The sequence below is a fragment of the Lacerta agilis genome, chromosome Z (genome assembly GCF_009819535.1).
Source record: "Lacerta agilis isolate rLacAgi1 chromosome Z, rLacAgi1.pri, whole genome shotgun sequence".
Lineage (NCBI taxonomy): Eukaryota > Metazoa > Chordata > Lepidosauria > Squamata > Lacertidae > Lacerta > Lacerta agilis.
This window is the reverse complement of record NC_046331.1, coordinates 15712845-15734336: the sequence shown is the minus strand read 5'-3', so window position 1 is coordinate 15734336 and position 21492 is coordinate 15712845. Positions and strand designations below refer to the sequence as shown.

General features: G+C 46.0%; 1 protein-coding gene across 8 annotated transcripts in view; it reads left to right on the top strand.

The window, feature by feature from the left end:
- Window positions 1–245: 245 nt before the first annotated feature.
- Window positions 246–21492, top strand: part of VAV2 (vav guanine nucleotide exchange factor 2) — a 148954-nt gene continuing 127707 nt past the window's right edge. For all 8 annotated transcript variants that reach the window (XM_033137017.1, XM_033137012.1, XM_033137010.1 and 5 more), the window contains exon 1: window positions 246–474. In XM_033137017.1, coding sequence (XP_032992908.1) covers window positions 271–474 — 204 coding nt within the window. In that variant the 5' untranslated portion in view covers window positions 246–270. The remainder of the gene's footprint in view (window positions 475–21492) is intronic.

Here is a 21492-nt window from a genome sequence, read left to right as displayed (position 1 = left end):
AAGGCAGCCAGCCATCCCGGAGAGCCGCAAGGGCTCGGCCCTTATTCCCAAGGCGCCGGAGCGGAGCATGCGAGCCACGGGAGGCGCACCCTGGCCGGACTCCCGGCTCTGAAGCCCCTCCGGGGCGGCTCCCTGGAGCGGCGCTGCCCCATGGCCAAGGCGGCGTTCCGACCAAGGCGCTGGGAGTAGCGGAGACGAAGCGCCTGTCCCGTCTTCTCCTTCGCAGGCCTGCCGCTGCGGTTCTTTTTTGCGCTCTCTCTGCCCGGCGCCATGGAGGAGTGGCGGCAGTGCGGGCGCTGGCTGATCGACTGCAAGGTCCTGCCGGCCAACCACCGCGTGGTTTGGCCCTCGGCCGTGGTCTTTGAGCTGGCCCAAGCTCTCCGCGACGGCGTCCTCCTCTGCCAGCTACTCCACAACCTCTCGCCCGGGTCTATCGACCTCAAAGACATCAATTTCCGGCCCCAGATGTCCCAGGTGAGCGAAAGAGGAAACCCCCTCGGGACTGTGGGGAGCCGGGAGGGTTCGATCCTCGACGGGTGGGGAGTAGAAAGGTGGGAGATCCCCAACGTGGAGGGCGGTTGTCCGGGCACTCGTGTGGTGTGGCAATCACACCTCAGTGGGCTGTCTCGTAGCTGGGAATAAAAGGTTGTGCGTCTCAGTTATGCTCGTAGTAGATCCCTTGCAATGAATGAACATGACTAACTTGTGTCCATTGATGCCAAGGTGTTTGCTCTGAGAGGGAATTAATTGAAAGCAACCCAAATGTTGACACCCACACCCTTTTTATGGGCTCATCCTATTTATGTGTCTTGACTGCTGCCAGCCTTAGTTCCCACCCTTGGGGACACTTCTTTTTGAAATGACTTGTTTTTTGAAATGTCCCCTGGTTGAAGCCCCAGAAGGTCTGGAGGAGAGCTGGGAGTGGGGGGGGGGAGGAGTGAGGCAGGAGTGCTGTTTGACTCGGCCAATGCTACACTGTGGACATTACCCCCCAAAGGCAGACAGTTGTGGGGGAGGGGGAAGGAAGCCATGGGTGAGTGAAGTGGGGTGCAGCCTCCTGACGTCTGAGAAGTCTGTTTGGTGTAAACACCCTCTTTAAAATGTCTTATGTTCTTGGCGTAAGAAAGCAATAAATAAGGGAACTATGAAACGGGGGCAAAGAACCCCAAAGTTATACGAAACTTTGTGAATGGAAACACAAAGTTAAGTAAATCTGATGGCCAACTCAAGTGAGTTCAATTAATTGGGCAGCCGTTTTGTTTGAAAACAACTATTATTTTTAAGCACTTGTATTAAAGATGCAACGGCTCTCTCTGGCTCTCTCTCTCTCTCTCTCTCTCTCTCTCTCTCACACACACACACACACACACACAAGACAAAAGGGAAAGTGTGCAGTATTTATCTAAAATCAGCCTATACTCTTTTCTTGAGCAGGATACACACACACACACACACACACACACACACACATATATATACACACACACACACACATGCAAACTTTCACCAGTCTAATCAATCTGTTACTCAACTATTGCTCTCCTGCAATACCTGAAAGGCTGCCCCATAGAGCAGGGGAAAGTGCTTGCTCTCTGCTGGCCCAAGGTGCCATGGGACTTAAGTTACAGGAGGGCAGATTTTGGTTGGTCATTGGGAATGGCTTCTGAATGATGAGAGAATTTTGATGGAGGGTTTCATTTTGCCTTACCATAAGTCTGCGGACAAACGCCGGCTCCCTCGGCCAGTAAAGCAAGATGAGCGCTGCAACCCCAGAGTCGTTCGCAACTGGACTTAACTGTCAGGGGTCCTTTACCTTTACCTTTTTAAAGTCTTCAAGCACAAGCCAAAAAGCATCTGTTGGGGATGCCATACCTGTCTCAAGCACAAGGCTGGACTGGATGCCCTTACAAGAACCCCTATAAAACTCTGAAATTCTGTTTAGTAAGAGTTGTTCAGTCCAGTGACCAGCCTATGTACATGGAACACATCTTTTATTTAGCTTGCATGCTCTGTGTTTGTTTGTTTTTTTAAAACTTAAAAACAACCTGGTGCTGGTTGTACTGATCTGTGTGCTAACCTACAGTTTATTTCCAGATAAAAATATTTACAAGCTTGATTAACACGCTGATGATAGAATATCTATGGAAATCAGCACTCTGTTTTACTAGCCCTTACCATAAGACCTGTAGCATAACTAATATAACTTGCAGATTCTTTTATGGGTGGTGGTGGTTGAGGTAAGACTGAGAGTGGTGTTTGAGAGATGAGTCTGTGGAGCTTGCCTACCTGAGGTGAGATTTGAACCCAGGGCATCATGTTTCCCAGCTCAGTTTCTGACATGCTGTGCGCTAGATCAGGAGTGGGCAGTTATCAAACTTAGTACTACAACCTCAAGATCTTCTAACCACAGGCAGATGCAAATGACATTCAGTCAGAGAACAGGGTGTCTCGGCACATTCTGGGCCCCTCCAACTTATTCTAAGCATTCTTATTATTAATTGCATTTCTATCCCACCTTTTTCTCCAAGCAATGCAAGGTAGTGTACACGGCTCATTTAATTCCCACAACAACCCTGTGAGGTAGGTTAGGCTGGAGGGCCATAGGCTCCCCAATGGGGTAATAGAGTGCTTTGATGAGCTTTAAATGGGAAAATCTAGAGTTCCTGATAGATTTTTGTGAGGAGGAACCAGATGTAGGACTGGAAAGGTAGGAAACTGAAATTGACTCAACTAGAAATTTACGATCCAAAAATTAACAGCTGAGTTGGAAGGAGTTTTCTCAACACCATTGAGGCATTTTTGCGTGTGCAAACAGACCCTCCTGTTTTTAAGAAATGTATTAAAACTAGGACAGCATTATCTCATTGCATTCACGTCTCTGACACTAAGAGGAAGTGTCTTGTCTCTTTTGGGATGCTGATCTTGTATTTTTTTTTTCCTGGAGGGGTTGGGACTTCGCGTTGCCTGGAAACTGCTTTGTGTGCAGACAAATTCCCACTGAAGAATTCGAACTGCAGAGCTCCAAAGCACAGCTGCCCGTCGCGTTCACCCTCCTTGCAGCCCCAAACCACTGCAGAAGGTTGCATCCATGACTTAAAATCCACAGAACAGGGTTCATGATTAGCTTCTTTGTTTGTTTCAGATGCTTGGCATGGTTTCAGAATCTCCTTGCATTCTTGTGATTAAGCTAGTCACCTCTGGTGAGTTGGAGCCCACAGGTGATTAGGCAAGGGATCTATTGCAAAGTGGCAGAAGAGAATTGTGTTACTTCCTTTTATTGTTACTTTTACCTCCAGCTTCGAAAGCAGCCTAGAGCCTACCCCTGAGTACCAGTTCCTAGGGAATCAAAGAACAAATCAAATCAAATCAAAGTGGACTGCAGCCGTCATTGTTTAGCTGTTTAGATTATTTAGCTGTGATTCCTGCATTGCAGGGGGCTGGACTAGACGACCCTTTGATACCCTTCCAACTCCACAGTTCTATGATTCAATCTATGATAGTTTACAAAAACGGGGCACTGCCTTGGATAAAATCTCTTAAGCAAATAAACACTGGACCTTTGCTCAGCTGGAGGGAAGCTGTTCTGTCCTCCTGATTGGTGCTGCAAACTTAAAATTAATCAAAGCAGGGGGTGGGAGTTTTTTTGAGCCAAGGTCCTCATTTCCCTCGTGGACAACATTTGAGGGACTGCTTGCCAGTGATGGGCAGGGCAAGAGGCAGAAGTGGGGAGAGCAGTTTATTTATTTTTAAACAGGGTGTCTGGCTACTTCCTCTCTTGTGGATTGCAAGGATTGCACCTTCTGTCAGCGAATCATCTGTGAGGGATTCTTTAGTCATGATTCTTGCACTGCTAGGGGTTGGACTTGATGACCCTTTGGGTCCCTTCCAACTATTCAGTTCTATGTTTTTCTGTCTCTGAGGTCTTAATGGTGCCCAGCCCTGGGAGATATGAAGCTGAATGCTGGAAGATTCAGAATAGATAAAGGAAAGCACTTCAAAACTATGGAACTCAGGAGGCAATTATGACCACCAACTTTGGATGGCTTTAAAAGAGGATTATACAAAGTCATGGAGGAGGAGAGGGCTGGCAGGGAAGACCTCTTTGTGCCAACAGGCTTTTGGGAACTGACTGCTTTTAATGAAAGGGCTGGTGCTGTGCTGTTTTTATTGCAATATGTGTGTATAGTTTTACTTTTCACTTTGATTTATATATATTTCTATGTCTTTAGTAGTTCTCACTTTTATATGCAAGCAGTATTGAGTCCCAGCAGGAAAAAGGTAGGGAATGAATGAATGAATGAATAGAATAGAATATGCCTGTCAATGGCTACTAGCCACAATGGCTATGCTCAGTGTCCACAACTGAAGGTACTCAACGCTTCTGAATACTGCATGTTGGAAATGGGAGAAAGGGAGAGAGCAGCTGTTTTTGGGTCCTGCTTGTGGATTTCCTATTGGGACGCCTTGTTGGTCCCAGGATGCTGGACCAGGTAGGTCCCCTTTGGCCTGATCCAGCAGCAGGGCTCTTATGTTCTCCATCCACTGTGTGAGGCAGTCAGTGACTGAACGCCATTTGCTGGGAATCACAAGTGGGGAGAGTTGCTGCTGTTCTTCTTCTCAGGTCCTTCCTGTGGGCTTCTCATTGGGGCATCTGGTTGTCCACTCTAAGAAAAGGATGTAGGACTCTGATAGACCTTCCAGCTCTTGTTAGGTCTTCTGATTCCATCATATACTGCATATATTTCATTCCGATGAAAGATGTCTCTCCTTAGGACTTCTTGTGGTCATTTCTGGTGATGGCTCATAGTATGACTGCTCTGTTCTTTACAATGAAAGAACATTAGTAGGCACATTAGTAGCATTAGTAGGCACATCCTTTCCAAGCCTGTTTAGCCCACATCAGCACATCAAGGTCAGTCTTCTTCACTTCTTCATTATTACTACTTCACTTCCACTCTCCACAATGCTTTCCCAGAGTAAAGTAAGTGCAAGACCCAGGTATGTGCTCCATGGAGTTTACTATCTGTGTTTCAGTGGTGGGTGGCTTGTTTTTGAAATTCCAGAGCTGGGAAAATTGGTGTGTGTGTGTGCATGCATTCCCCTTTTTATGTGTGCGGGTGTTTATGGGAATTGGCAAATAATGGCATGTTAGCAGTAGACACACATTGTCCCTCCATCTTGTTTAAATTTTGTTTAACCAGAAGTGTGGGTCTCTCTGTGTCTCTTTCCCATAACAAATGGCTCTCTCTGTGGCTGCTGTTTTTAAAAAATATACACATGCAGAGAATCAAAGGGCCAGTTTGCTCTTTAGGATTATTGCACAACATTTTCAGGGAGAAAATTGTATTTATCACCTGTTCTGTCATCTATATTGGCTATCCCCAGACTTGACCTGCCCAGATGCCATTGGATGACAACTCCCACTGGCCCCCAGCTGCACCCCCCCCCCCGATCTCTGCACATTTGGGTTGATTGATTGCTTGTTCCTGTGTAGACCTGAGGGATCACCTGCCAGGCTTTCCCCCATTTGTCCCACAAGGCCATTTTTCTGCCAGGAATTCTCTTTCATGCACAAAATGCAACCCGCTCAGTTTGGCTGTGCTTTGAAGTCCCAAAGTTGGCTGCTGAAAGGAAGATCATTTCCTGCTTCATCTTAGCCGCTGGTTCAGTATAGAATCCACTGAAGGGCTTGAAAGCCCAACCTGCCCTGACTTGGTTCAGCTTCTTGCCTTCCTGCTTCCCTTCCATTTTTCTCCCTTCTCCCTTCTCCTCCTGTTTCAGATATAATCTTGCTTCATATATTCTGTGTCTCTCATCTGGGATTTGCACCCCTTGCCCCACTGATCCCACTCCTTTTTGCACCTTGCTTGGCCTCTTCCTGTTCTAATTGCCTTCTTGCAGTTGCTGAAAACTGCAGGAGGGGGACAGTTGTTTGTGCACTTACTGCTTGCAGGCTTCCCATAATGGGTATCTGGTTGGCCACTGTGAGAACAGGAGGCTGGGCTAGATGGGCCATATGGAGTTTCACTGTGATAGCAGAGCCTCTATGTCCAGGGGCAATCAACTACTCAATACCTGGCAGTGGAGAACTGAAGTGGATTGTTGCTGTTGTGCTCAAGTCTTGCTTGTGGATGCTTCCCATTGTCCACTGTGGGAACAGGATGCAGGACTAGATGGGCCAATGACATGATCCAGTGGGGCTCTTATGATGTTTTTATGTGACCCTATGGCTGAGACTAAACCAGCACCACCTATTATATTCATTTTACAGATGGAGAAGCCAAGGCTGAGTGGGAAACCACATGCCTGATTTCATGCAAATCAGCAGCAGTGTTTTGGAAAGGCTGACAGCTTCTGCTCTTAAAAGAGCCAAGTCCGTGGTTGAATGATTCAGGACAATTGGGGGAAGGGTCTGTTTCAAAATATAATATGAGAGCATCAGAAGAACCCAGCTGGGTTACAGCAGTGGCCCTTCTAATCCAGCACCCTAAGTTTTGCAATAACCCTCCCCACTTCTTCCTTGCATTGGGGGTTGGACTAGATGACCCCAAGGACCCTTCCAGCTCTACAGCTCTGTGGTTCCCAGCAACATCTATTCAGAGGTATATCTCCTCTGACACTGGAGGTAGTTCATTGACAAGATAAACTGCAAGCCCCACAAATTCGAAGAGTACCTCAAGAATGAAGCAGTAAAACAGATGTCTCATTTGCAGCAGATGCAAATATGATGAGAAGCTCTGGTGTGGTGCTCTTTCAAACCCTGCCTACCTTGTCCAAAGAGAATGAGCGCAGGTACTATGGGCATCAACCTTTCATTCAAACCTTCTTTGACTCTCTCTCTCTCTCTCTCTCTCTCTCTCTCTCTCTCTCTCTCTCTCTCTCCCCTCTGGAAAAGTGACAATCTGTCTTCAGCATGACTCTGATTAGGTTTGTTGCTGATGCAGGGAAAAGGTCCACCGGAAGGAAGGGAGAGTTAGGGGTGTGTGTGTGTGTGTATGTGTGTTTTGGCGATCCTGGGAGCTGTTTCACTTGCAACACCAGCAATAAAAATTAAGCCCTGCTGTAAAAGTCTCCCAAGACAAGCAGCCTAAACAGCCGAGATTTATTAGCTAAGCAACAATGCTCTCAGCCTCCCACTCCAGCGGAGAAGCAGGAGCTGCCTAGAATTCAGCACCGCACCCCAACCTTGCACTATAAATGCATTAAGGATGAGGAGAAACAGACTCATCAAACAGCCTGGCCCCAGACTCACTTCACCCCCTGATTGCCAGTTATTTATTTATTTGATTCATAAGAGGACCCTACTGTAGCAGGGTCATGGCCCATCAAGTCCAGCATCCTGTTCTCACAGTGGCAAACCAGGTGACCATTATGGGAGGCCCATAAGCAAGACCCAAGTGCAATTGTAACTCTCTACACTGACTGGCAGGGGCTCTCCATTGTTTCAGGCAAAGAGTCTTTCCCAGCCCTACCTGGCGATCCCAGTGATTTGGACCTGGGTCCTTCTGCATGCCAAGCAATGCTCTACCACTTAACTGTGGTCTAGCATGAATCTGCAGGTGAAAGAATGACACCCCCCCCAATGAATGTGAGCAAACACTGCTATTCCACTGCCCCACCCCTTAATCCTTTTGATATGTATTCTTCCTTGCCTGAATAATTTTTAACAATGAGAGAGTTAATCCCAGCTTCTCTTCTGCCCTCCCCTTCCCTCCCTCCCCCTCCACTTTTAAATTATATTTGCTAATGCGTTTAGCAGCTTTGGCTGTCAAAAAGAATGGCTTATTCAAAAGGTCATAAACAGATTGTGGCGTTAATTACCGCACGAGCAGATTTGTGTTGCCTTGTTGAAGCCGATTCTGTTGGGAAACTTAAATCCCTCCCTGCCAATAGGCAAATAGCAAAGCTAGAAGCATTGTTGAGCACGCCTGAAAGACCCCAACAGTTTCCCGAGTCAAAACAAAATAAAAAATAAAAAAAATCCTTCCAGTAGCGCCTTAGAGACCAACTAAGTTTGTTCTTGGTATGAGCTTTCGTGTGCATGCACACTTCTTCAGATGCACACGAAAGCTCATACCAAGAACTAACTTAGTTGGTCTCTAAGGTGCTACTGGAAGGAATTTTTTTATTTTTTATTTTGTTTTGACTATGGCAGACCAACACGGCTACTTACATGTAACAGTTTCCCGAGTGTAATTTTGAAACCCCCCTTTTTTGCTGCCGTTGATTGACAGGAGCTTTCAGTTGAGAAATGGCATTGTGCTCTTTGCTGACATCTCCACCATTAATCACAAGGTTGTGGGTTCAAGCTCCACGTTATTAAAAACAGTTTTAAACAGCTTAAAATCATAAAAAATAAGGTAGGTCCTAGAAACATACACCTGATGTATCAAAAGTCCAGGATAATGAGTTGCATTTTCAGCATTATCCGGAAGCTGTGCAATGAAGGTGCCAGGCACATTATGTGGGGAAGGAATTCCACTGCTTAGAAGCCACCACAGAAAAGACCCTCTCCTGGACCACCCCCACCCCACAAGTTTCCCAAGGGCCAGCGCCGTCTTAAAGGGATCGGCCGCCCTGGCGCGATGATCCCTCGGCACCCCCGGTAGGCCGCCTCTCCGCCCACCTCCCTCCCGCGCTGGCCGCCCCTCGGGAGGGGGGGTGGGCGAGCGGGGGATGAGGGGCGTGGCGCTGGAGCGGCGCGGGGCTTTGTGCGCCCTTCCCAGCGCTCCAGCTTGGGCTCCGGAGGGCAGGCGGCATGTAGCTCGCCCGCCGGCGCGCGGGCGCGGGTTGGGGAGGGGATGCCCGGTATGCCGGCCGGCTCGCGGGGGCGCCCCTGGGGGGCCTGGCGCCCTGGTGCACCGCGCCACCCAGTCCCTATGATGAGACGGCCCTGCCAAGGGCAGAGGAATCATGAAGTGGGCCCCTCTGCTGATCTCAGCACCTGAGAAGGAGGCGGCCTTTCAGATGTTTGGAGCCAAAGTCATTTAAGATTTTAAACACCAATGTGAGCACTTTGAACTGGGCCTAGAAATGAACTGGCAACTAGTGCAGCTATTTTAAAACGGGTTATATGAGATCTAAATGGAAACCCAGCCAGTAACCTGGCTGCTGCAGTTTGGACCAACTGAAGTTTCTGAGTTGTCTTCAAGGGCAGCCCCACATTACAATAATCCAATCTGGAACGTATCAGACCAGATGAAGAACTGAAAGTATCCTTGGTGCCCTCCTGTTTTCTTCATCTTGAATTATGCACCTTTCCCTCCCAGGCTGATTTTGGAAGTGGCCTGATGTACGCTGGAGCGGTTGGGAGCACCCATGTGCACCTGAATCCTACTGAAAGCAGCACGACAGGGTGAGCTGTCAAACTCAAGCAGCACTGAATTCAAAGGATGCTGTTTTGCATCTGTGCCTTGAATTCGAGAGGGTTTGAAGCAATGGCTTTGCCTGTCCTTCCTCTGATGTCATGTGACCATTAGCTCAGTGGATAGATCATCTACTTTGCATGCAGAACATCCCAGGTTCAATCCCTGGCATCTCCTGGCAGGGATGCGAAATTTCTCCTACCTGAAACTTGGTTGAGAACCACTACCATGTATCAAGCTACATGGACCAAATGGCCTGAATCAGTATAAGGCTGCATCCTAACTTATTTGCAAAATGGGCTTGCAAAATGGGGAGTTCTGGCAGGCCAAATGGTATGGGGTCCATAGCGGTATGAAGTTCTCCATCACTTCCTCAAACCCATGATCTTTTCGTGACAGTAGCAGCCTGAATTTGCCACCTATTACAGAAACTTCCTTATCTTAATGAACTGCAGAGACAAACCAGTGTATGTGTGTGTGTGTGTGAGAGGGGGGGGGAATACAGACCCATCAGGCCACAGAAGCATGGAAGTATACCCAGGATGCATGTATGGGGTACTGAATTAGGCCAAGGCTCTCAGCTTTGATTTGTGAAAGTGAGCAATCTCTGAAGCTGACAGATCTTCATTTTTGCACAGGGTTTGGGTGTGTGTGTGTGTGTGTGTGTGTGTCCCCACAATTCTGGAAGAACCGACCACTTCAAAATATCTTCAAGCAGATAAGCTTGCAAGTCGTGGAAAGCTGTGAATGGAAGCTCCATAACTCAAGTGCCATGCACATTTTTCACTCCTGTTTAGAACAGGCTAAGCATTCTGTGAATTTAGGGGGGGAAATTATATCTGAAATCCATCCCTGGTAGTCTTATAGGGGATGAAGGTGTTATTCTGAACAGTTATACAAAGCTACGTTTTTAGAGATGTGAAGAATGTTTTGCAGAGGTTTGGGTTCCAGGTTCAATCTCCAGAATTTCCAGATAGTGCCTGGGAGAGCCCCCCTGCAAAAATACCGGTTCCTGTAAACAGTACTGAGCTGGATGAAACAATGTTCTGGTCTGGTACTAACGAACCTCATAATTCATATTAAATTCTGAATTACGAGAATTTGAATTTGTAGAGGAAGGACCGTAGCTCAGTATAAAGCATCTGCCTTGCTTGCAGAAAGTCCTGTATTCAGCCCCTGGCATCTCCAGGTTGGGCTGGGAGAGACTCCCTGTCTGAATCCCTGGAGATCCACTACCAGTCAGTGTAGACAATACTGAGCTAGAATTACTGGTGGCCTGACCATAGCTGTCAACCTTCTTTTTTCTTGCATTGGGAAACGGCGCTGGAATAAGGGAATTTCCCGCAAAAAAAGGGAAAGTTGACAGCTATGAGTCTGACTCAATACGAGGCTGCTTCAGTGTAAGACAGTCACCTACTGCCTATTTAATTCAGAACCAAAAGGACTAGAATCTGACAAAGTGTAAGACTCCTTCCTTTGTTCCAATTTAATTTAGTCCTTTATTCACAACCATGAGCACTTGAATCTAACTTTATTTTTAAAGAGAGGGCAATAGCTTAGGGGTAGGGTAACTGCTTTGCATGTGGAAGATCCAACATTCAGTCCCTAAAGGCACCTCAGAGCTGCTGCCAGTCAGCGTAGACCACCCTTTCTAAACCTTTGTTCCCCCATATGTTGTTGACTACAACTCCCATCACCCCTAACTAGCAAGACCAGTGGTCAAGGATGGTGGGAGTTGTAGTCCAACAACATTTGGAGACCCAAGGTTGAGAAAGGCTTGTATAGGCATTATTGAGATAGAAGGATGATTGAGTATAAGGCAGCTTCTTTTGTTACTACAGTCATACCTTGGGTTACGATAGCTGCGGGTTGCGTTTGGCATGGGTTACGAACGCGCCGAACCCGGAACGGGTTACTTCTGGGTTTGGCGTGTCGTGCATGTGCAGAAGCACCAAATCGCATGGCCCACATGCGCACATTCGGCGCTTCATGTTATGTGTTGCTCATGTTGTGAACAGGGCTCCGGAACGGATCCTGTTCGCAACCAGAGGTACCACTGTATATAATACTAAATTGGTTATTTTATTTTTAAAATAGTGCACCCTGCCTTAGGGTCATTTTAATGATGAGTGGGCTAAACATTCTGGAAATACAGTATAGAAGTTAAATAGTGGATGACATTTTTATTGTGACTGTTTTAAGCAAAGGATATTTGACTAAAGTAATTAGCAAGGCCTTATGGCTGGCACTGTCCGCTTCATCATCTCTCTGGTTCATGGATTCTTGGATCTCTTAGCTTAATTGCTAGTCCGCAAGGCAACCGTCTGTTCATTATCCTCCCCCCCCTCTCCCCTATGCTCTGCTTACTACAATTGACTTGGGAAACCAGTTTGCTCCCTGAGCTAGCCACTCTTAAATTGTCCTAGAGGTTTTTTTTTTAAATTTCTATCCTCTGCAAACAAAAAAAAAGAGTGCAGATTTCCCGGATCCTGCAATTCCTCATCAATGCAGAATCTTGGCAGTGTGCAGGGAGTTTGCGATATGGAGATATAGACTTTGCGATATAGAGATACTGCTTTCTTCCTATATACATAGAAACGAAAGGTGTTTTTGCATGCTGTAGTTTACATGACCACCCATAGGCAGACGCCTGAACTGCAGCAAGGCAAACTGCAGGGATGCCTAGATGAGTGGTTTAATGGAGAGGGGAGGTGTTGTGAAGCAAGCCACTGGTGAAATGCCTCCCCACTCCTTTAAAAGAGGGATGGGCTTGGGGTAATAGGCAAGGTGGGTGGAGGTGTAAAGGGAGGGGGTAGTTGGTCAGGTGTGGGGAAGGGATAGGCAAGGTTAGTGAGTGGAGTGAGCAGATGTGGCAGCCTCCTAGTAAGAGAGAAAGAGAAATTCTAGCCCTTATGATTATTGCAAAGATGCACACGAAAGGGTCTGGGCAATGTTACCCATCTGATGTTGCAGCAAGCACTGCCCATCTTCATATTCTTAGGGTCTAGAAACTTACTCCTTATTTTAAATAAAACCAGAAAGCTGTTTTTGTGTATATGTTTTATTTATTTTTAAAGGAAGCTGTCTTCTTACTAATACAGTAACAATAATGAAAAGCAAATCAGCAAAAACTGTTCAATGTTCTTTGTTGAGTGAGAGTTACTCTGGGATGGTGGTCATCGCTGGCCAAAATGCACAACAAAAAGTATAAAGTTGCTGTTTGTGTGTGTGTGTGTGTGTGTGTGTGCCTGACACACTAGAAAATAAAATGAGGTGATATACTTGAGGCAGAAGCCAAGAGATCTTGACCCTCTTTGAGCAGGACCTGGGTTTGCAGGATCTGTGAATGGTGAAGTGGATGATAATAATCATATTTTGATCACCAGTTCTGCTTAAACAAGCTCATCCCAGTGTAGAAGTTGACGTTAAAACACATTTCCTTTCAGTCTGTTGTCAATTCTAATTATCCTTTGAACGTTTTTATATACACGTTTATAAACAGTCTTTTGTTGAATATTTTAGATATTTTTTTTTTTTGTAAACCTCTTGGAAGTTTGATTAGCCAAGTGGTATATAAATGCTGTTAAATAAAATAATCATTATTGGGTAGCATCCAAAGTTGATCTTACTGAGAGCAGAACTGTTGAAATGGATTGGTACCACTCAGTGGGTCTACTCTGAGTTGGACTTAGTTGAAGACAATCAATTATCATGATCATTGTGTAAAACGAAACAAGCATTTGTGTCCAGCTAAGTTCTAGTCTGAATAGACCCACTGAAATGAATGGAGATGTTAGCCATGCCCATTATGCTCAGTTGCTTTACTCTTGAGAGAAGGGAGTTCAAGATGGATGGGAGTCTCTTGAAGGTAAAAAACTGAAGGCCCAAATGCAGACAATTCCAACAAGAAAGAAACAGGTGTGGCTGTATAAAGAGCTTAAATATGAGCTGAGATTTAAGAAGGACATGTACAGGGTGAGTCCTTTAAAAGAGGACCTGTGGATACAGAGTACACATGTTCCATGGGGCCTCTTAAAAGACTCACCCTGCATAAGAAATAAAATGAAGGGAACATCAGAAATGTGGAGTATGCACAACAAGTATCCAACAGTTGGAGGGCGAATGTCAGGCAGGCTAAGGCTCAGAATGAGTTCAGCCTTGCAAGAGAGGTTAAAATGAATAAAAAAGGTTTCTTTGGCTATGTTCGAAGCAAGAGGAAGAACAAGAATAAGCAAGTGGTGGGTCCTCTGCATGGAGAAGACAGAGAAATGCTCTTGGGTGACAGAGAGAAGGCAGAATTGCTCAACACCTACTTTGCAATGCCCAGCCTGGTGATAACATAATCAATGATGTAAGGAAAGCACTGAAGCCCAAGATAGGAAAAGAGGTGATAAGGGAACACACACTTTTAAATGAATTCAGATCCCCAGAGGCATATGAGCTGCACCCAAGGGTTTTAAAGGAGCTGGTGGATGTAATCTTGGAGCCCCTGTCCATAATCTTTGAGAATTCTTGGAGAACAGGTAAGATCCCAGCAGACTAGAGGTGGGCAAATATCCTCATCTTCAGAAAGGGAAAAAAAGAAAACGAAGTTCAGCCTGATGTTGATAACAGGAAAGGTCCTAGAACAGATAATTAAGCAGTTGGTCTATGAGCACTTAGAAGAGACCCAGCATGGGTTTTTCAATAACAAGTTATGCCAGATGAATCACATTTCTTTTTTTAATTGTTACAAGCTTGGTGGATCAGGGGAATGTTGTGGGCATACTGTATCTTGATATTAGTAAGGCTTTTGACAAAGTCCCCCATGATATTATTGTGGAGAAGCTGGTAAAAGGTTAGCAGGTAATTACAAGGTAATTATTAGGTAATAATAATAATTACAAGGTAATTATTAGGTGGGTTTGTAGCTGGTTGACTTACCAAACCCAAAGAATGCTTATTAATGGTTCCTCGTCATCCTGGAAAAAAGTAACAAGTGGGGTGCTGCAAGGTTCTGTCCTGGGCCCATTGTTAAACATCTTTATAAAACAACTTGGATGAAGGAATTGAGGGGATTTGCACATGACACCAAACTGGGAGGGGTAGCTAATGTCACAGAAGACAGAACTGGAATTCAAGATGGCCCCAACAGATTGGAGAACTGGGCCCAAACTAACAAAATGAATTTCAGTAGGGACAAATGTCAGGTTCTACCCTTAGGCAGGAATAACCAGCTGCACAAAGATGAGATGGGGGACACTTGACTTGCCAGTAGTACGTACAAAAAGACTCATGAGGTCTTTGTATATAGCAAGCTTAACATGAGTCAACAGTGTGATGCAGCAGCAGGGGAAAAAAGTGAATGCTATTCTAGGCTACATCATAAAAAGTACAGTGTGCTGATCAAGGAAAGTAAGAGTACCTCACAATTTGCCTTGGTCAAACCACATCTGGAATACTGTGTCCAGTTTGGGTGCCACAGTTGAAGAAGAATATTGATTAGCTGGAACATGGCCATAGTCTCAGAGGAAGAGGAGTGTAACCAATGTGATAGGAGGCTCTGGAAAAAAAAGTCTTATGAGGAACAGTTGAGGGAAGTTGGTGTGTTTAGCTTGGAAAAGAGGATATCATAGCCACCTTCAAATATACAAAGGGCTGCCACACCGAAGATGAAGCAAGCTTGTTTTCTTGTGCTCTGGAGGCTAGGACATGAATCAACGGATTCAAGTTACAAAAAAGGAGATTCTGATGAAACTTTAGGAAGAAATTTCTGACAGTAAAATGTGCTTGACAGTGGAACAGTCTCCATCAGGAGGTGGTGGACTCTCCTTCATTGGAGGTTTTTAACCAGAGGTTGGATGGCTGCCTGCCAGGGTTTATTTAGCTGTGATTCCTGTGTTGCAGGCGGTTGGACTAGATGACCCTTGGGGTCCCTTCCAACTCTACAATTCTATGATTCTGTGGTTCTATGTGTAGGACTAGCAGTTGATATACCGGTAACCTGCTGGCTTTGAATATTATGGAATTGTGGGGTATATTTGTCCTTGTTATGCTAGTGGAAGTATTGACTTCATTGGGTTGATAACTCTTTACACAGGAGCCTCCAGCCTCAGGGCCAAATGCAGCCCTCTGGTCCTCTCTGTTTTGCCTACAACCTTCACTGGTACTAGGTTGGACTAGGCAACCTTAAAAAGCCCCTTCTACAACCCGCCCTCCCAAACCCTCTGGTGATTCTATCATGAGTGAGATAAAAGGTAATGGTAAAGGGACCCCTGAACATTAGGTCCAGTTGTGTCTGACTCTGGGGTTGTGGCGCTCATCTTGCGTTAATGGCCGAGGGAATCATCGTACAGCTTCCGAGTCATGTGGCCAGCACAACTAAGCTGCTTCTGGAGAACCAGGGCAGCGCGCGGAAATGCCGTTTACCTTCCCGCCGGAGCGGTACCTATTTATCTACTTGCACTTTGACGTGCTTTTGAACTGCTAGGTGGGCAGGAACAGGGACCGAGCAACAGGAGCTCACCCCGTTGTGGGGATTCGAACCGCCAGCCCTAGGCTCTGTGGTTTAACCCACAGCGCCACCCACGTCCCCACACGATACCACAACTCAATTCAGCAACCTGTTTTTCCTTTCTAGAGCCCCAGCTGCTGTTACCAGCAGTGGGTGATGAATGGTTCAAGATAAAAGAACAAGAAGAAGGTGATGGAGCAACATGAAAGTGACTTGTGGAATTCATTGCCTCAGGGTAGGGATGGTGTCTGCCAGTTTAAATAGGCTTTAAAAAAAGAGAAAGAAAAGAATTAGATTCAGGGAGGACATGTCTAGATGTTTTAAGAAGATAAGCGGGCTGGACCAGGCCTGTGGCCCATCTAGTCCAGCTTCCTGTTCTCACAGATGCCTGTGGAAAACCCCCCAAGTTGTACTCAGAAGCATCGCTGCCTCAGACTGTGGAGGCAGAGCATAGCCATTGTGGCTAGCAGCCAGCAATAGCCCTCTCCTCCTCCTCCATGTGTCTCATCCTCTCTTAAATCCATCTGGGTTGGTGGCCACTACTCCCTCCTGTGGGAGAGAGTTCCATAGCTTAACTTTGCACTACGTGAAGAAGGACGTCATTTCATTTGTTTGGAAACTTCCAAGGTGAGATTTAAAAAGCAATAATAAAAAATATATGCTAAAAGTAGTCACCCACAAATATCAAAATAACTTTCATCATCATCATCATCATCATCACCACCACCACCACCATCATTGAATGCGCTTCTGGCCACAGCCAACACCATCAGAGCATCCAGGAACAAAGTCACATTGGAACTGTGGACCTGACATTTCAGAGTGACTCCTAAGGGGGGAATGCCAACCAGAATATCAGGTTCCTTACTAGCTAGAGGCACCCCTTATCTCCTCTGGATTAAGTTTTAGTTTGCTCAGGCTATCAATGGCTTCTAGCCACAATGGCTACACTCCAGTGCCATGGCTGGAGGCAATGATGGTTCTCAATACCAGTTGCTGGAGGCTACTAGAGGATGGGTCCTGCTTGCAGGCTTTGCACTGGGGCATCTAGTTGGCCATTGTGAGAACAGGATCCTGGACTAGGTGGGCCATGGGCCTGATTCACCAGGCTCTTCTTTAGTTCTTACTTGTAGCTATATCCTCCAGCCTGGCACCTTTGCCCATCCTGAAATCCCAGGATGGTCTGAGGACATCAGAAAGGGAGGGAGGGAGAGAGAGAGAGAGTTCTGCAGCCAACCCTTGGCAAACCCACACAGTGCTCCTCAGAGAGAAAGAGACACTTGGGTGGAATTCCTGGCAACAGATTCCTGCCCGACGTTTTCTCTCCAGAGGCGGCTGCAAACCGGGGGCGGGGAGGGTGGGAGAGATTGTTCAGGAGGTCAACCCCAAAACACAGCTGAATCATTCAGAGAAAGCACCCAGCCCTGTCATTGGGCCATTTATAGCCTTCTGAAAAAAGCAAAAAACAAATGCATGAAACCAAGTATTATGCAGCTGGGTTGCCAGATTATCTATCAAGCTAAAGAGACTTTGCTAGTCTTAAAGTGATTGTTCCTAAGAGGCTCCCATTTCCAGATGTTTCAGGCAATGATTTCTGTATTGTAGGGGGTTGGAATACATGAGCCTTTGGGTCCCGTTGCAACCCTTCTATTCTATGATTCTACAACTCTAGCCAGCCCTAACCAGAATGGCCCAGGTTTGGTTGAGGCTGGTGGGAGTCATAGTGCAAAACATCTGAAGGGTGCCAGGTTGGTGCAAGGCTGCATTTGAGAAATATATCTCTTGCCTCCACATACAAAGATCTTGGCTGTTGGATCAGACCAGTGGCCCACCATGTCTAGCTTCCTGCCCTCACAGAGGCCAATTAGATGCCCCAATGGGAAGCATCCTCTAGCAGGCGTTGAGAGCAACAGCGCTCTCCAGTTGTTGTTGCACATCATTTGGTATTCAGAGGTAGACTGCCTCTGGAGATGGAATTTCTGCTAAGAAAGCTTTTATAAGAAAAGGTTTGCTGCTGTTCTCACAGTGACCAACCAGGTGCTTAAAGGGGGAGCTTTCACAAGCAGGCCCTGAGCACAGCAGCACGGGAGAGACCACAGAATTGGAGCTAGCCTGCTTAGAATTTTGCACCAAACCAAATAATCCAATGGAGCATGCAGAAATAAGGCTGAAGAGCACCATCTTTTCCCTTAACAGAGGCCAGCCAAATGCCTCCAGCAATAGCCTGACTATGATCCCTGATTGTTTGCCCCTGCCACCAATGGGTCATTGGAGGTAGAGTGCCTCTGAAGATGAAGGCTTTCCTACAGCCATCTGGTTGTATAAAACAGGAATTTAGGAACTTGATACGGATAAAAACAAGGTCTGATCTTATAGCTCAAGGAAAGCCTTTGCCATGAGGGTGCCTACTCTGAATAGGGGTGGTTGCAGAGCCTGGAAATGCACAACTCACCTACCAGAGGAACATAGGGTGCCTTCATTATCTTTTGCATGGTGACTGAATCCTGCCAGCTGGCCATTGACCAAAGAAAGGTTGATAAATGTGTGACTTGGGCTTTGAATCATTTTGTGCCCCCTCCCTTCCCACTCCCCACCCCCCACCCTATAGCTGCATTATCCCTTTTCCAATAACAACCTTCCAGAAAAGTTCCTTGGGGATTTGTAGCAAATTTGTCACGTCCTGCTGAATATAATCTGTTATTGGGCAGTTTGGAAGTAATGAGAAATCTATCCCCTGGAGCCCATGGACCGGGAATTAAACAATGCCACTCTGTTAAATTCAGTAAAATTCCAGAGATCCTCTAATAATTAATTCGAATGTTGTTTTTACCCCCTGCTCTGGTGTATTGAAATAAAATGAAGACACTACCCCCTCAGTACTTTAATAACCTAAAGTACTTTCCCTGTCATTTAGTAATCTCCTGCCCAATCCAGCCACAAAAAACCCAGATGTTAATACTAGTTCCATGGAAACCGCGAAACCAGTTCTGATGAGGATGGAACATAGTTTTTCCTCCCTCTTTCATAACACTAGAACTCATGGACACCCAATGAACCTGAATATTGGAAGATTCAGGATGGATAAAAGAAAGGACTTCTGCACACAGTGCATAGTTAGACTGTGGAACTCCTTCCCACAGGAGGCAGTAATGGCCGCCCACTTGGATGTCTTTAAAAGAAGCTTGGACACATTAATAGAAGAGAGAGCTATCAATGGATATTAGGCATAATGGCTCTGCTCTACCTCCACAGTTTGAGGCAGCAAGAGAGCCAGTGTGGTGTAGTGGTTAAGAGCGGTAGACTCGTAATCTGGTGAACTGGGTTCGCGTCTCCGCTCCTCCACATGCAGCTGCTGGGTGACCTTGGGCTCGTCACACTTCTTTGAAGTCTCTCAGCCCCACTCACCTCACAGAGTGTTTGTTGTGGGGGAGGAAGGGAAAGGAGAATGTGAGCCACTTTGAGACTCCTTCGGGTAGTGAAAAGCGGGATATCAAATCCAAACTCTTCTTCTTCTTCCAAATACCGATACCAATTGCTGGAAACTGCAGGAGGGGAGAGCGCTCTTGTGCTTGAACCTGGTTGGCCTCATCCAGCAGGGCTCTTCTTATGTTCATACATACAAAAGCTGATCGCTTCAGATGTTCTGTTTGTTCTTCCAAAAGACAGGTTAAATTCCTCATTGTTTCCTTCCTTCCTTTTTAAATAATAAAAAACCCCCACAAATTACCTTAAACCTTGCATAATTGCTTATTTCTATTGCACTAGGGAATGGTTGGAGAATCCCCTGGCATGGAAAGTGCAAGAGTGATAATTATGGTTCTAATGGCGATAGCAGGCAGGTAATTATTGAACAAAGCTCTCAGTCACTGAGACACAGAACCCTTCTCCTGCCCACCTCCTTCTGCCAGGAAGATTATTCTCCAAAGAAATGGTGGGACAGTTTAATTCTAGTTCGGCTGAAGCTGAAACAACCCCTGCCAAAAAAGAAAATGAAAAAAAAAAGACCCCACTAGGCAGGCAAGGAAAAAAAGACCCCACTAGGCAGGCAAGGAAGACTTACTTCTCTGCAAAACACGCACCCCCCCCCCTTTCAAAGATTTCTGAAGCCACTTCTCTGAAAGAAAAGCTGTAAAACTTTCCACTGAAATATTTATGCTGCTCTTTGCTGTAAAGGAGAAAAAAAAAGATTTCTCGTGGCAAAGTCCAACCAGCCTAGCGGAACAGGAAGGGCTGGGGGTTGTAATCGGTTCTGGAAGGGTGAGCAGCAAACTTGCATACTGAGGAGAGCTGTTGGGAGGACAAAGATCGATGCATGGGAGATTCCTATTGGACAGTGGTTTTGACTGACAAGCTTCTGCAGCATCCACATGACAATTTGTTCTGTTTCCCTAACTGTTAATTTCTGCATTATATCTGAGCTCCCGTGGGATGTAAAGCCACTTCTGGAAAAATAGTATAGTGCAAAGTTTAGCACTCACTTATCCTTTTTTTTTTAATAGAAGCAAATAATATGGAAACGAGCTCCAAACTTGCGCTATACGGTATTTGAGCTTTCACACGGTGCAAAAGCCACTTCCAAACCTAGTAGAATTATAGCTCATTTTTTCATGTTATTTGCGTCTGGGGAAGAAAAATCCATTTGGACTAACACGGAAATGTACAATAAATGTGCTCTGTGTTCTGCAGTATTTCCAGAACGGGCACATATGTTTTGTGAAAGCTCAAATATAGAGATTATTTTAGGGCAGGGGTGGGGGACATTCTTTTTCAGTCCAGGGGCTGCATTCCCTTCTGGGCAACTTCCTGGGGGCCACATGCCAAGGGTGTGCAGGGCCAGAGGCAGAAGTGATAGACACACACTTCTCTATCCCCGATCCAGGCAAGCAAGAGGCATTATCCCAGATAGTAAAAAACAGTCAAGGAGGCTATGAAGAAGGACCAGTGAGGGGTGTGTCCTGGGGAGAGTTCCAAGGGCTGGTGAGAGTGGCTGGGAGGGCCGCATTCAGTCCATAGGCCTGAGGTTCTATGTCCCTCCCTTGTGTGATTGGTAATGATAACATTTCGCCCTACAAATTTAGCCCACCGCTACCCGAGTTAAAATATACCAGGTGTACAAAACCAGCTTTGTTTTTGTGTTTTTGCTTCAACTCAAGATGACTCTTCTGTTTGAGTTGTGCCGCCTCCCTGTTTTGGAAGCCGAGCTGCGGATCTGGCTGCTGTATTTTCTCTCTGATGTTTTATAGCCTCATCTAAAATACAGCACGACCTGGAAAACAAAAACAAAAAAAAGAGGTTTTTGTCAGAGTGTGCTATGCGGCAAGTGCGATTTACTGGAAGGTGGAAGAATCTGTTTTTCCAGGGTGCTTCTCTGCTGTCTTATAACGTGGTTTATGTTTTCTTAAGAAAGAAGGTGGGTTGGCTCATACAGAGATGGCCTCATTAACCTCGTGATTTAGGGGGTCGGAAGCAGAATGTGTTCTTCATCCTGGCAAAAGCCTGTACGCTACTTCTTTCCCATTTGCTTTCCGTTTTCTTGATGCTTGCAGCTTATTAAAAGAAGTAGGCACTTGCTATGCACACAGTGGTTCCCCCAACAGATTTAATTCACTGCTAGGTGAAACCTTCCCCATTATG